Source organism: Ambystoma mexicanum, chromosome 10 (assembly GCF_040938575.1).
Source record: "Ambystoma mexicanum isolate Mex_15411 chromosome 10, UKY_AmexF1_1, whole genome shotgun sequence".
NCBI lineage: Eukaryota > Metazoa > Chordata > Amphibia > Caudata > Ambystomatidae > Ambystoma > Ambystoma mexicanum.
In genome coordinates, this window is record NC_090932.1 from 1473588964 (window position 1) to 1473605149 (window position 16186).

The 16186-nt window shown below is 43.5% G+C and overlaps 1 protein-coding gene across 2 annotated transcripts in view; it reads left to right on the forward strand.

The window, feature by feature from the left end:
* The window catches only part of P2RX7 (purinergic receptor P2X 7), a 356033-nt gene that overhangs the window by 95738 nt on the left and 244109 nt on the right, over positions 1-16186 (forward strand). Inside the window, exon 1 of one of the 2 annotated variants that reach the window (XM_069619561.1) lies at positions 10015-10258. The exons of the other annotated variant lie outside the window; for it this stretch is intronic. Coding sequence (XP_069475662.1) covers positions 10235-10258 — 24 coding nt within the window. The 5' untranslated portion in view covers positions 10015-10234. Of the gene's footprint in view, positions 1-10014; positions 10259-16186 lie in introns of those variants that run through there. 2 annotated transcript variants of the gene reach the window in all.

Consider the following 16186-nt stretch of genomic DNA (forward strand, 5'->3'; position numbering starts at 1 on the left):
ATACAGCTTTTGTTTACTGGTGTGTATAGAAAAAAGCTGGAACAACGGGTTATTGGATGTACTTATAACTGTAGGCTTGGCGCTACCACTACTGTAGACTCCTCTCAATCCTCTGTGGGGTCAGAATATTGGAGCCCTCTTAGCTGGGAGTGGTTACCTCGAATTAATGAACAATTTAGAAATAAGATCCCAGCACTATGCTGCTGTTGAGCATGACATCTTGGAATACATGTGACCAGGCTCACTTTATGGCAAGGAGATCGTCGTATGACTATGTTCAGACACTGGACAAGTTCACTTTTCAGGAAACTTGGTTGACGACTCCCGTTTTGTTAGATGGAAGGCATACTATAGAAAACACTTTGAGCTATGTCCAATGGGTAGACACAAGGGTGGCTTACTGATTGGTGTATCAAATTAGTATACCCTAGCAAAGAATGTTCTCAAACTATTCTCCATGTGTACTTGTTGGCATCATAAAGTGACATTAAATTTTTCAATCGTTTGATTGAAACCTGATAACCAACGTATATAATCTTACAGGGAGGCAGTATATGGATATAACAGTAAAAGAAATCAAAACAGCACTTAAGTCAGAGAAAATATGACCGTTCCACTATGATGCTTATGGGGATCTAAATACAAAATGTCAAGATGCTGTGAGGACATTGGCATATGCAAGATCATTAGCTTGTGTAAGGAAGGCATGGTATCAACAGTAAGACAACTGTGCTATGGGGCTGTTTGTGATCGGCATTCTTGTGCTTGCATGCATGCATGGACGTTCCTGACTACGCACTCTTTTTCTGATCATCCAGTTCATCCATTAACACATCCTAATGGCAAATACTGTTTCCTGTTTGCATTGTTGTTTTTCTTACTTTTAGCCTTGTAGTCAGTATGTGACAACCAACTCTGAACTGTACCGGGAATCCTGTATCAAAACCTTTCAGCAGAAGTAACCCGTCAATGCATGTGTTCAAACTAAATCTTTAATGTTCTCTAATGATGGATTTTGTCTCAACTACTGTAGCCTTTAATTTGTTCTGCCACAAATCATAGGGCTGTAATGTGCACCCTTGGATTGAAGTAAAAAATACTTTTTATTTGCATGTCACCTGGCAGTATGCCGGCATTCAGAATATTTCTGATTGCTGTGTCTGAGCCCATCTTGCACATGACCTGACCTCAGATTTTCCTTTAGCTCCAGTTCCTTTAACCAGGGAGTAAGAAGGGAGGGGGGGTGGATTTTGCAGTGAACTGAGATTAGTTTCCAGATAGAATGGCTCTAAACACTGTTCTGGTCATTATTTACGGATGGGGAGTTTTACCCCTCCAGATCAGCTTCAAAGGAAACCTTCTGCAATACACTTTGTTTCTCCTACTACAGGCCTTCGCTGCTACATTAATCGGGGTTCTCTGTTCATGGACATATGTAGATATGCTCGATCCATCAGCCCTAGTGCAGTTATTAATAATGTTACATTTTACTTCAAGGACTCTCATTTGTTAGCTCTTGTTATGCTAACGATCATGGGCCCTTCTTCATATGTCAGACTACAGCCCTTAGCTGGCCCATGGATTGGAGTGGAAGTTGTTATATAGTTGTTATATAGAAAATCTTCTGCCCGCTTCCAAACACTTCCTTAAGCAGCCATCACCTCCAAGAAAGATGGATATGGGCAAGACAGAGTTGGCATTGTATAATATCCCTAAGAAGGGGAGAAGAAACCCTTGAGCACTAACTCAGAAAGTACTATGCCAAACAATATCCTTATGGTGTGGATCACACATGGAAAGCATGGCTGTATAACCCTGCAAAGAGGACTTGGGGTATATAATCAAGTGGGAGCTATTCACTTGTGACTGTAGCCTGAACAACAAAGTACGGGTCCCTACAGCCCAAAGATTGCGAGCTGAATCAACAAGCAGTTTGGCATGTTAACCTTCAGAGTGTACAAGAGTGTACATTTGAGCCAATAAGTGGTTGGGTGCCATGTCCTCGAGCCTGTGCTGTCCTTCAGAGAATCTGGGGTAGAACAGGTTCCACATGAGGGGAATAACCCTAATACTTTGTTTAGTCCATCCTAACACTAATGAGTTAAATTAGTCCTAAGAAGGGCATCCTTGTTTTGTTATGGATAAAGCTGTGGACCCCAGAGGTGCTTATCAAAATCCCTTCTTATTTTGTTGGATGATTCAAGGGTGTTTCCTTCACAAGGTTGAGATAAATGCCTATCTAAACTCAAGTCTACAGATGGGAACAAGCTACGACCATCAAATAATAATGCAGTACTAGTGTAGTTGTGTCAACATAAAAGAGCCTATACTAAAAAACCTAATGCCAATCCTTACTACTAATTTACAAACCATGTGGGGTGATGTTCATGAAAAAGAAAGAATTGTTCACAAAATAAGTCAGGATGTTTGGGCTGTTGACCTCCCTTCCCCTCGTTTTTAGCACTGGACAAGGTGGTTCACTCGAGCAAAGCACACACTCTGGCTTATGTGGCACGAGGATACAGTTCCAGACCTTCTGTTTAAGTCACTACTTCTTGCAAGTCTCTTCACTCAGAGGGTCTAGTGCACAAAAACTACAACGAAAATGTTATTTTCCAGTATTCAACTTGGGTGACTCGTGGTCCACCCCAGATCCCCCTCAGTAGGGCTGAGATCCATTTCTGTTGGTCAATTAGTCTCTCTCAGCTGGGCTCGGACCAATTGCGATATACTTTAAACTATCTAAGACTTTTGAATGTGCACTGTATTTAGCAAGGCCTGATGCAGGACCACTTCGATCTCAGTATTCCTTTTCTTACACTCGGCATCAGTTGGATAACTAACAGACTTTCAAATGAGCACCCATGTGGCGCAGACCACTCTGATTATGGTATCTTTTCTTAACTTCCAAAGTTCAATTATAATGGTCAATTTTTCCTTTTGACTTTCTTTCATATCTGTGTCACTCTTTACAAACGCCTTACAAACTGTTCTTTGTACAATGTTGGTTCAAAAAACAAGCTGGTTTGTTATCAGTCTCTCCGATGCACCGGCTGTGCTGCCTTTTCTGAGACCGCTTTGTGTTGGCGTCAAGGACAGTACCACAGCGGCAATCTCTCCTCCCTGCCTTGTTTATCAATGCGGGAGAGCCCTGGGTACCTGCGCCACATTTCAGAGGTTTGATCAGCCTTAGTTTCTGGTCTTTGGTTTCTTACTTTCACGAGCCTTGGAAAGTAACGGTCTTTAGAGGTCACGGATGCTTCCCTCCTTGCAACTCGATCGCTGCTCTCGCCGTCTTCCACTTTGTATGAAATTGCCCTTGGGGAACTGCTGTCTCCTCCTGTGGTTTGCCTTGCTCAGTGTGCTTTCATGCTCCGCCTTGTATCGGTATGTGGAAGTGTGATGGAAGTCGTGTGTGTGTGTGTGTAATAATCCATAATTACCTGACTTTTCCTGTCCATGGTGTTATGACATGTCAGTTATGCGGCTCTGGTGTTAGTTGGTTGTCGCTCATGGTGAACTGTCAGTTGTACGGATCTGGTGTTAGTCCGTTGTCACTGAAGGTGAACTGTCCATGAGAGTTTGTGTCGGAAAGGGGGAGGGGGGTTGAATTCCTATGTATCTTACCTGGTGTTACTGGGAAGGGGATACCGTGTCTCACCCTCCACGGTCCCACTGCCACTCCCCGAGGAACCCCCTCCCCCCACAGGTGATCCTCTGGCACTGGTCCACCCCCAGGAACTGGATCCAAAAGCGATGGCTTTGTCCTGGCCACCTGGATAACGGATCCCCGGGGACTAGCGGTGAGACACCTTCAGGTTTCTCATATTTGGAATATGTCCTATACCGAGTTAAGACAGAGGGGAAGTAATCTCTGGGTTGTAAACTGTATCATCCTTTCCTTTATGTATGTATCATTTAATTGATTCTCTGAGTGTAGGGCTGAGAGAAGAAAGTGACTAACTATTTACTATTGTCATGTTGGAAGGTACACTCGCTCCCCATTTCCAAACTTGATCATATTGGGAACATCACTCTTAACCTTTTTGCTAACTATTAAATGGAATTCGTGTAGGCTCTTGAACTTAACTCCAAGGATTAAAAATATGCCCTTAGAACAGTTTGGTGTCACAGAGCATAACAATCATTGGGATCAATATAATTAGTTTAAGGAGTATCAACCTAATCTGCAGAGACATTAAGAAAGTAACAGCTACTTGGACAACTGCAGATTGTTTTAATATCTTGGATAAAAAACACGCGGTTTCACAGGATGGAGAAATTATCAATTCTAAGAAGTTAATGAGAAGATTTAAGACTCGTAATCTACCACATCCAAGCAGTAGATGACGCATCCTTTCTGTTTACAGCTCATAACGAGAAAATATTGGGTCTGGTTAAGAACCTGCAACACAAATTGAATTAGATACACTGTGGGGTGAGATTCTCACTCAATTACATAACGATGAATTGAGACTGTTTTTGTAGAACATGTGTGCAGTAGTCACACATTGCATTTTTGTGCCTGAAGGGGTATTGATAACCCATAATTAGAATACATTTGGTGGTATAATTAATAGGTAATCCATGACAACCTATCTGTGGACTGATAAATGGAACTATGACAAGTCTAGAATAGACCTCTGCAACACTATTAGAGGTTAAGACCTCCAGGGCACCTGGACCTGATGGAATTTGTAATTCACTGCTCGAAAGTGCCCCAAAAAGGGGTGGTAGTTTTACCTGCTTTGTTTGTTGCTATAAGCATTACCAGTATTTTGCCTAATTGTTGGACCCATAGGGGCTCATGAGTGTGCTGGTCACGGTAACAATGGTGTCGGTAAGCTACCAGTACCGTTGTTCCCGGACCGTTACACTCGAGTTCTGAGGGCTGGTGCCCAATCGCAGACTTTGACGGATGCACCAGCACTGTTGCAGACCGTGCCGGTGCATCCGTCGTCCCCATTCCCATTGAGTCCTATGCGACTCGAATGGGAATGGGCAGTGACTTCTATTGGGGTCGTAATGACCCCCTTATTATTTGAATTCCTGCATATAAACCAGGGGCTTGTACTGATCCAAAATACTATCGTTTATTAGCAATGCTAGACACACCTTACAAGATGTTCTCAAGGGTTATTGGCTTTACTTTCTAAGTGGGTCATACAATTCAACAGCCTACCCTTGAACCAACTGCATTTAGTAGTGGGTACTCTACTACTGTTAGCTTGATGGCTTTAACCACCGTAATTGAACAGGCAAAGTAATTATCACAGACCGTTTCTTGCCACGTGTGTTGACTGCTCTACAGCATTTGATACCATTAAGCAGAACTTTCTATGACACAAACTCAAGATGATCATCACACTGCATGAAGATACTACTGTGGCTGTCCAATTGGACGCCAAGGGTCATTTTAGCCTAAATATTAAAACTCAAATAGGAGTTGAGCAGGAATGCGTGTTGGCTCCCCTTCTCTGCAACCTGCATTTGCCAGACATTGCCGTGCTGGATAGCTGTTGTCCCCCCACCACCCCTCTTTCTGAATTGGGGACTATGAAGTTGCAATGGCTAGGCTACGCCAACGTTGTTTTATTAGCTAGCTCCCCATCAGGCTTACAGACTCTGTTACAGAGTATCAAATGCACTTTTATTCACGCGGACACCAGATCAATCTAATAAAAACTAAAATAATTATGTTCAGTGTCTGAAAAAAAACAAGCATATTTGGTGGATTAATCAAAACCAACTGAGGCAACACATTTGAGGCCGGCAGGATAGCTCGGGAGCAACGCGTGTGTCCTGTATTGTGCCTTGCCTTGTAACTAAACTTTTAAGTACTAAGTGTTTTTCTGCTCTGTTGCACCCAGTTACCTTTGGGTTTGGTGCGCCATACAAAATCAATAAACAAACATGGAAGCAAGACAACGCATAGCAACGCAGGTTTGAATCCCGGGCTCGCGCTTACAAACTAGTCTCCAGTATTAAGCACATTATAAAAGAACAAATATAATTTCGCCTTTCTTGGTGTTATTGACCAAGCACTAACTTGGAATACTCCTATAAAGCAAATTAGTGACCAGTGTTCACAACTCATCAATGCAACCTTCCACAATATGGAGGGTTTAGCTTGAGCCCATCGTTGAACATATTTAAACTATCTGCAGTTATTCTGTATGCTAGTGAGGTATGGTCACCAAAATGTATGAAGTCTTTGGAGAGGCTGAAGAGCAATAATGCAATAATCCTCTTGGCAGTTACTGCCAATATACCAGTGCAATAACTTGTGGCATGACTTGCCCTGAAATCATTGGGATTTGGTGCTCCGCAGCATATGCTTATATTTTATAGCGAGCCATTGCAGGCGCATTGCAACATTATGTCATGGATGCACTATTACATCAAGTTCCAACCATGTCCTGCCAAAATTATCTCCAATTAATTTGCAGCTTATTACATTATTCAAGGTAGAACTTCCTGAACATCTGAGGATGTTAAATGTGTTCTAGGACCTCAATTCTCTGAACTTGACGATGAGCAGAACTTTGCTAATGTAGGTACTAAAGGACATGCGCGGGATTGCTTTTTGTGCAAGCCCCCTTGTTATGGCAAAGGCCTAAATACATCTTTAGAATTCCTGCTCCCTCGTGTGAGACCATATTTACGTCTAAAATTCAACATTCTACTCACATTTGTGTTTTGCAGGCAAAAAAAAAACAAAGGACATGCAGAATATGGAAGAGCGAAGGTTTCATTGAAAAAACATTGCTACCGTGCATTGCGAGGCCCTGGCAGAATTGAGAAATCGATAATTAGGAGTACAGTTTAAATGTGGTACGAGATTTAGAAGCTATTGGAATGTCAGAAAAAAATGACTAGTAATTAACTTTCTATAACCTCTATATTTTGTTACTTTAGTTTCTGTGATCATTTAATGTATAAAGATCATGTTGATTGTTGTACATATGATATATTTTTTTTCAAAAAAGTATTCCTTAGCTTTGTTGACAGAGCCTTCCAGTATCAACCCCTTTTGGAGGCTGATCGATCTATTTCAGGATTTACAACTAGATTCGGATCCCCTGCAGTCACCACTTCTCCTTCGCATTCAGTAAGAAATAATCTTGTTCTTGATTAGGTGCATATAAAGACTTGGGGTTAAGGAGTTTTCGCTCATTTTACCCCTTGCAATCCCATGTCGGCCCTCTGTGTGTCTACTTTTGGTTGTAACTCTCGAGTGCACATCCTTTTAAGTAAAATGGACACTCCATTCCTCTTGGGACTAGCGTAGGGCGAAAGGTTGGGTCCGGGATTCTTTTGACGTTTTTCTGAATGCATATTTTCTAAGCAGATGTGTTTCATGTAACAGTACTAGCCCTGGTTTTAGTCTCCTTGACTCCCCAAAGAGCTTTAGCCATTTTTTGAATATTAATTTTAACCATCCTTATTCCCAAGGGTAGTTGTCATTTGCATAGGTCCTGAATCCTAGCTGCTCTTCTGGTTTATGTAGCACAGTACCTCATCGCTCTTCTGGTTCATGTAGCACAGTACTATCGCTCTTCTGGTTCATGTAGCGCAGTACCTCATCGCTCTTCTGGTTCATGTAGCGCAGTACCTCATCGCTCTTCTGGTTCATGTAGCGCAGTACCTCATTGCTCTTCTGGTTTATGTAGCACAGTACTATCGCTCTTCTGGTTCATGTAGCGCAGTACCTCATCACTCTTCTGGTTCATGTAGCACAGTACCTCATCGCTCTTCTGGTTCATGTAGCGCTGTACCTACTCTTTCTGCCCATTTGTGCCGCATCAGTTATTAACAAAACCTCCGGACAACTTGCCTACGAAACATACCCTATACCCTAAACTCCCTCTCGCCCCTCTCCCATGCCAATTCTGTCCCCTCCTGCGCCTGATTTTCAGCACTCTTTAGCTTAGTTTTGCAACCAGGCCCTGCATCAAATCTCAGCAGCATCTGATTTTGAACCAATGTCCTACATCTTCTTGAGAACCGATTAAGTGTTCACCTACCCATTTTTAAAAAATATTTAATACTCATGTATGGTTGTTCTTGTTTCCTCAGAAGGTACAGTAAGTCAAGTTGCGATACACTCACCTCGCCCCAGCTCTGCACCAGCTGAATACAGGGACGTCATTTCACCAAAATGCCAGGGGTAGCAGAAGTGACATCACACGACCCTTGACCCCTGGTGACATCTTTTTTTTTTAAGGGGCTTTAACAAGAAAGCCAGCCACTCCAGAACTAAAGAGCCACATGATGCTGGCGACAGCCCATGAGCTTACATTACAAAAATAAAAAACCAAAAAACTTTTTTTTTCTTTTTTTTCTAGAGGTCGCAAGGGAGACCTCAGAGGTCGCAGTTGCAACCTCTGGCGACCCCTAAATGACGTCCCTGGCTGTATACCAATTAAGTACTGCTGATCTGGTTTTCTGAGCTACCGTGGGTGCCGTGTCGACCTCCTGTCCATGGATTTATTCTCCTTGCTCTGTGAGCCTGCCCTAAGAATACTGTTCCCAAATATATATATATATATATATATATATATATATATATATTCTATGTACTCTATTGAAGACATCCAAAGTACTAACAGTAACTGTTTATGATGACATAATAAACACATCTGTTGAACAAGGTTACAAACAAGTGGAATCACGTGTCTTTGAACAAAACTGTCAATAATGTGCATGCGCAGATAGGCTGTTCCTTTATGAAATTCAAGTGCCTATGTCCTGTACAGTCTCAGACTTCGATACAGCAATCGGCAGCAGGTAGCACCAATAGAAAAGCATAACAAACGACCAGGAGGAGCGCCAAATACTGCCTAGACTGTACCAACTATCATTAAAAACAGTTCCCGTTTTAGCTTGATGGCTGAACTCGAAATGGAAATGTCCAGCAGTATGTGCTATTGCTCCAGTATGTGCACACCGCCCTTCACATCCTGTTTATTGTTCAGCCTGCTTGGCACAATGTCATGGAATCAGGAAGCCTGAAACATGACCGTCCGCGTATTCTAACTGCCCTCATATTTCCCATTTGAGTCAAAATCTATGGATGTTAACTAATATGTCTCTTGGTGTTTAGCCTACCTCTTTGTGCGGTGGATATACCCGATGTGCTCTAATTAATCCCGTATCATGTCATGTGTCATGTTTAATATAGCTGCAAACAATTTAGACCGTATTACTCACTTTTGCTGAATGACTGTTTGTGCTTTTTTTTTTTCTCTCTCTCTCTGCTGCAAAATGTATAGAAGTTAAGTTTGGGTAAAATATGGGGGGGTGGTGGTTTCATCTCATCCCGCTAACCCCTCCTCAGCTGCCTCTGCATCCTTCCCCACCCAAGCATATAATATATATATTATAATCACACACACACACCGACCTTGGTGGCCGCAGCACCCTGGGTAGGCAAACAAATAGTTGCCCCCCTTCTCTGGGGAAGGGGAGGCGCCAAATTATTCACTAGGCGCTGATCAGCTCCCTATTGTTGTTAAATGCGCTCAGCTCCCGTAATAATCCAAAATTGAAAGTGCAGAGATTGCCTTGCAGTGGAGCCTTGTGATCTTGGACAAATACGTTTGCTCTCTATAAAGAGAACTCATAATTTGACGTTAAAAACCTATTATGTATTCTATCTTATCGGTTCCTTTATTGCCATAACAAGTATCGAATTACTAAGAGCTGTCTGTTGTCAGCTACATATGGTGGGGGAGGGTTTAGGGAGGGAGCAGGAGAGGTAACCTGAAGGTGCACAGAGATGGGCGATGAGGCGGCGTTCTTCACCGCCACATGCACCCCACCATTCAGCATCCGTACATCAGAACTGCCGGCGCTGTTTTGAGCTGCCAGCAACCCGCTGCTTAGACATGCAATGGCTCCCTCTCTTAAGTGAAACTCCATCCCAAGCACTGCACCGCGTCCCAGCACAGAGAGGAGGAAATGACGCACGCTGCCAAAGCGAAAAAAGGCAGCTCGCTTGACAGTGCCAGTGAGAAATCCATCACTTGCTTCTCCACAGCCTTTCCCCTCAAGCCAGGGGCATTGCTCTGGACTTTGTTGCGCCGCCTGCACTCATTAAATGTCACATCAAATGTGAAACGGCTGCACAGAAGGCGGTGCGTTTCACGTCTCTGCCGTGAAATGCCACGGAACGCCTGATGCTACCATGAAGAAACCCCGGGGCTCGAGAGTTGCACCATGGCGAGGATGAATGCAGTGTATTTCACTGAACGTGGTACTCCATTTCCAATGTCACTGCTACCAGCATCGTTTGTTAAGGATTCGAAATGTGATCATTTTTGTTTTACGAGCATAACAACTAATAACTAGGATACTTATTTCCTTTTTTTTACATTAGTCTTCTTGAGAAATCGTATCTTTATATATTTAAAATTTGCTCTACATACAAATGGAAAATATTAATGGAAAAAGTCAAAGCGAGCTCCCAAAATGCAAATTACTTTAGCTACTTTAAAAAAGATCATACTTCCATGATTCAATGTATCATTTTATTTGGTAGATGTATGGTATCTTTCCCATTCAAAGATGGCTGCTAGTTTTTCTTTGTTTCCAGAGAGCTTCCTTCTAGCCAGTCATCCAAGATGGCTATCTCCATGGAAGTGCTCAGAGTTGTGAGATGGGCAGGAATGGGTGGGATTAGCCATAGGGATTAGCATGAATAGTGGCAGGGAATGGGAGAGATTTAATAACCTAACAACTGTGTAACCCTCCTCAAATGTCAATCCCATTGAAAAGCACCCCCATTCAAAGCCCATATTTGAAGCTCTTATGTTAAAGCTCTTATTTTAATGACAATAGTTCTGGCTTAAAGGTAGCACTTTCAGCGCTACTGAATAGCCCAAACTAATGAGAGGGCGATGAACTGATATTTTCAGGAGTGCACGACTTTGGTCGGGTTGGTGAAGACTGTATTGCAACCCACATCTTCTGGTGCGATCTTTGAAGAAAAACGCAAGACTCTGAGGTTTAATTGCTGGGAGCTATTGAGCTCCTACCGCTACCCTAGGAGAACCTGTTTACCTTGACACCACCAGCTACCAGGAACTACTTTTGGCTCTCCAGTCCGTGGTGCCTTACAAACATGCATATGTGACCTTAACTTTGAATGTTTGAACATGTTAATAAAGAACTACCAGGACACATCTTGGACACATTTAAACATAATGGAACATGCATAATAGCCTAAAGGTTACTGTGGATCTCATGTGGAAGCAGGATTTGTTGGGCGCAGAGTTCCTTGCTCCTAATTACCTAGCCGTAGCTCCTGCTTACTGGGTGATGCCCGACACCCAAGAGCTAGTTTTAGCTCCTGCTCATTGAAACTTAATTTTGAGCCCTGGATGCAAATCATGGGTAAAGTAAAGATAGTTTGGTAAAAATTGAATTGCAGCACCTTAGGGCAAACACAAACTGGCAACCATCTCCAAACAATCCTGAACTCCCCTCCGCCCACTACCACCCAGAGTAAAACAACTTAAAATAGACTTTTTTAACACATTAATTCTAATTCAGAGATACCGATTCAGATGTGCGTTTTAAATCGAATTGGGAATTCCAGTCTCTCACTGTTACCAACATTTTGAGGTCATCTAGTTCCGGAATTAACTTGGCAGCACATGCAAAGTTACAGATTTGTGCTGAAATGGCAGAAAGCCAAGGGGAGAGTAAAGCACTGCTTCAGTGAGCCAAGTTTCGATTCTCTATTCTGAAAGCAAGGCTATATGTATTTGAAAATGAAGTCTCTATTTATATTAGGCTGTGAATGTAAGACCCATTAATCTTGAATCCTGTTTTCTGCTTTACCGTCTGCTGCCCTATATTTTCTCTCTGCTCCCCTCTATTTCCTGTACTCAAACGCAACTGGGGTCCGTGTGGAGGTCTAGTGGGAGGGGCATGTTCATATGGAGCTGTGGGTGGAAGCTATGGTTTCCAAGCAAAATTGAAGGTGTAAATGTGCTTCTAGGGTGTGGGTGTGGATTTGTTTGTATGTGTTCTGGCAGGAATGTGCCTGCGAGTGTTGTTCAACGGTTGGTGCTGTTCCTGTTTTTCCATTGGGCTGGATGGAGAGTGGACAACTCCCCGTGCAGATGAAGTGGGTGGGTAGTAGAGTGTTGGAATGTGCATATGGGGTGGTTCGTTGGATAGTTTGCTGAGATGAACATGTGAGGCTGTTGATGGAGGTGGTAATGTGAGGTCAGGGCTCTCCTTGTGAAGATGGGACAGCAGTGGATGCATGAAAAATTCAATGTCCGAGTTGTCTGACTTGTAATTGACAATCCCACGTAAGATCATTATAGTTAATCTAGTCTGGTGGTCCCAGTATATATGATCGCAAAGTCCATCACCTAGGCGCAGTATTTCTAACCTCTTGTCATTATTGCTGATCTCCTGCTTTCTAGTTGTGTAGGAAAAATGAAACTCTGAATGTAAGCGCAAGTTAACGTAATGGGATTATGGAAGATGTCAGTCATTTTGAAAGACTAGCCCCTGAGTTAGTTGGAAAATAGGAAACCATCTTGGCTGATGTGTGTGCATAGAATTCTGAAGCATCGGAAGGCTATGGAAATAGCGATGTGTTCGCTCGTACATTTGAATTTACTGCACCAGCATAATTATTTTCGACTATGCTTTCACTTGAACTAAGCGTACACTGATAAATTACCGCCTTGCTGCCACTCGCGCCTTGAAACACTTGTGTACATGCGCGGTATAAATGTCATATCACTGCGTAAGTGTTTTTAAGGTTTAACTGTATACACTGCTCGCGGCTTCATGGTTATCTTGCCTAGACTACGTTCCTGACCTTGATGTGCTTGGGGCGGTCTTGTTCCACAGTACCCAGTATTCTTAATTGGGGAAGACCGATCCTATCCATGACCTCATGGTGATCTTGCACTCTTCTATATTGAAACTGATGGAGCATAAGCATTATAAAGGGCGGGGGGTTGTTGTGGGGCGTGATTCAGAATTGCACAGGGATCTGTTTTTTCTTTTGTCTACTGTAGCACCGAGAATTAAAGATTTTTGCAAATGAAAATCTATCTTTTTCATTTAAGCGATATGACCAATGGTCCAAATTCTGCTTCATCGCATTACTCCTACAAATGTTTCATGGCCATTCTTCAAAATTCTTTTCGATGTTATTGATCTTTGAGGGACTCGAGTTTTAGGAAAATTTGCTTGAAATGCAGTGGTCGGTGTGGTGGCTCAGGCTTCACGCGTAGCCCTGGGCGAGCCCCGAACTGTGAAAATCTGTCCTTTCACACTGCAAACTGGTGCTTGGTGATATTATGGGCCTGACATTTGATAGGGTGGCGCAGATGATCTGCAGAGCAGGAAGCTGCCCGCCGAATCGTGTTTCAAGCCAAGCTCTGGAGAAACCCAGAATTCCTCGGAGCGACAGTGGTGGCCCGCTTCGAGACCTGCTTTGGTGGATGGATGGCACGTGGATGCCGACAACACTTAACTGCCGAGCTGCAGACCACCAGCTGGGCTGGGGAGCAGGTGTGAGGGCACCGGCCACAGGGAGAGTCGTGTGGATGGAAATGGATTGAGACACTGCAGGCCTACAGTGTAACTGCTGAGACGCAGATGCAAGGCGCAGTCCTCCAAATCGCAGGCTTCACTGTGCAGGGCAAGATTTAACCATGGGAGCCCTGCATGATGGCTCATACTGACCATGGTTGTGTACGCAAATGAGCTGCAGCCCTGAAATATTAAGACCTTGCAAATCAATCACAAGGCGATCAGAGATCTAATTGGTTATTCACCTACCTGGAGATTTTGGGAGCTGGCCATACATTATCCGCACATAACATCCAACCCAGTGGTTATTGATCCAGTTAGTCCCTTGGTGCAGTGCCTTCACAATCATCGGGTGAACAAGCGGTGGTGCCTGAAGCTTTCACCTGCACTAATATTGCCATGCTCAGATTCAAAGGAAAGTGCATAACCACTTCATACCATGTGGTTCTTAATACGCCTTTTACAAGACCATGTCACAGTGGTCTTAAATATATCGGTGCTGTGTGAAGCAACGGGGGCCACACTTCCTCATTTGGGGGTCCGCCTTCTCTCCTTCCCTTTCACACTAGCTGAGATATCCATAAGTCTCTGGACTCAAAACAGGGGGACTGAATTCACACTGAAATGATGATGATAATCCTACCACATCTGGCCAGGATTTTATTAAGTTTTCAGCTTCCCACTTGCCCAGGAGTACACCACCTGACGTAAGAGATCTTCCTTCCTTACCTGACGGAGAACTGGTTGACCCTGCCTCAACTTTCCTTTCGTTTCACACCCACTGTGGGTGCAAAAAGGTAACAAAACTTGTTACACACTCTGAGGCTTAAGTACAAGTACTGAAATATCTTTCAAACCTTTATTCCGCGTCAGCCTTCTAGGTACAGAGTACAAAGTACATTTGTAGCAAGCAATGGAAAGTTAAGACCAGTATTGGTCCACTTTTAGTTGTTGATTTTAGGGTAATATCACTGTATATCTAATTTGATCCATACATCAATCTTAATAAATATCATTAAACAAAAACCATGATTGAAAAATATTTAATTTTAGTCTCGGATAAAAGCAAAATACATTGAAAACCGCTCACAAGTAAGTGTCAAAAAGTACAGTGTTATTCTATGTTACTGGCGGAGCAATCGAAGTTGCTTTCGTCTGCATTACTACACGCGTGTAAACAACATTCACTCATGTGAATGTTAGAGGTTGATCTTGTACTTTAGGTTGATCTTGTACTTTAGGTCATTGCGTTACAGTACCATGTTTCTTTTTAATCACGCTCTATGAATGTACTTGCAAACAAAATAGACCACGTTCAGATCTGAGGTCATCTTGGAAAACTGCAGCGCATCCCTAACTGTTTGAAACCTTTGTTTCGGTTATACCATGTTCGAACACCTGACTCGGAGGTCCTTAAGGTTTTCACTTATTATGAGGTTGTGGGTGATGGTTTCCACTTCGTTGCCACCAATGGGCAGTTGAGGCTTCCATTCCCGCACAAGTTCCTTGTGTGGTCCCTCAATGGTGGGGAGCCTAAACGCAGGCGCCTGTATCAAGCACGAGCATATGCTGGCTTAATTATGTTCAGATAACTTTCCAAACCCTGCATCTGCTTCACAACTAGATGGGCGAGCGCTGTGGCTGCCATTGCTCTGGCCCATTTGTAATCCTGGAAGGCTGCCTTCACCCTGCCCTTCGAGTCTCCCTCCATAGATCGTGGCAGGGGAGTTGCTAGGTCTGGAAAAGACCCGGGGCTATGCTGATGTCGGAACTGTTGGGACCTGGGGCTAGCTAGTCTTTTGGCTGTAGCTCCTGAGATTCTATCGGGGCTACAACCAAAAGATCAGGGGATATAGCCCCCTTAGCCCCCCCCTAGCAACGCCCCTGGATCGTGGGTCATACCAGTAAGAAAAGGGGCCCAACCGGGTACGCCATTCTTTGACATGGGCTAACCAGCCGATCTTCTGGCAGCCAACCAACGACAATACATGCTCCAATACCTCATAGTATTTCGCCAACTCCCAATTACCCCAAACCCGGACCCAATAATGAACGGGTATGATAGCAATTTCTACACCAATAGGGGGTAGATCAAACTCCATGTAGATGGTGCTGGTTGGAGTACTTTGCGGGAGCACCAAAGTTGCTTTCAAAAATGTGTTCTCCGTAACTGTTAAAGATGATGTGTCTAGGTGACCCCAGACTCAGCCCCATACATTACTAACGTCTTGGCCTGCGTCTAGTACAAATTAAGAGCAGGTCCTATGGCACCCATACTGTGCCTTGCATGATAAGCCTTCAATGCCCCATTGTTTTTCTGCAACACGGTGTCGCCTTGAAAACCTGGTTCTCTGATCATCCCCCCCCCCCACCTGTAAATCAAATTCCCAGGTAGTCCTGCTAATCGACCTGTTCCAGGATTTTGTCACCCACATTCAAGTTGGTCCCCACTCTTTTAGGGTATGAAAACCATAGCCTTTTTTTGTTTTTTGAAGCATTGATCTCCAAGCCCAGTTTGCTACACTCATCCTCGAAAATGGACACGGCTCGGCGCAGTCCCATCGGTGTTGTAGACAACTGGACTGCGTCATCCGCGAAGATAATAGGAATTCAATGG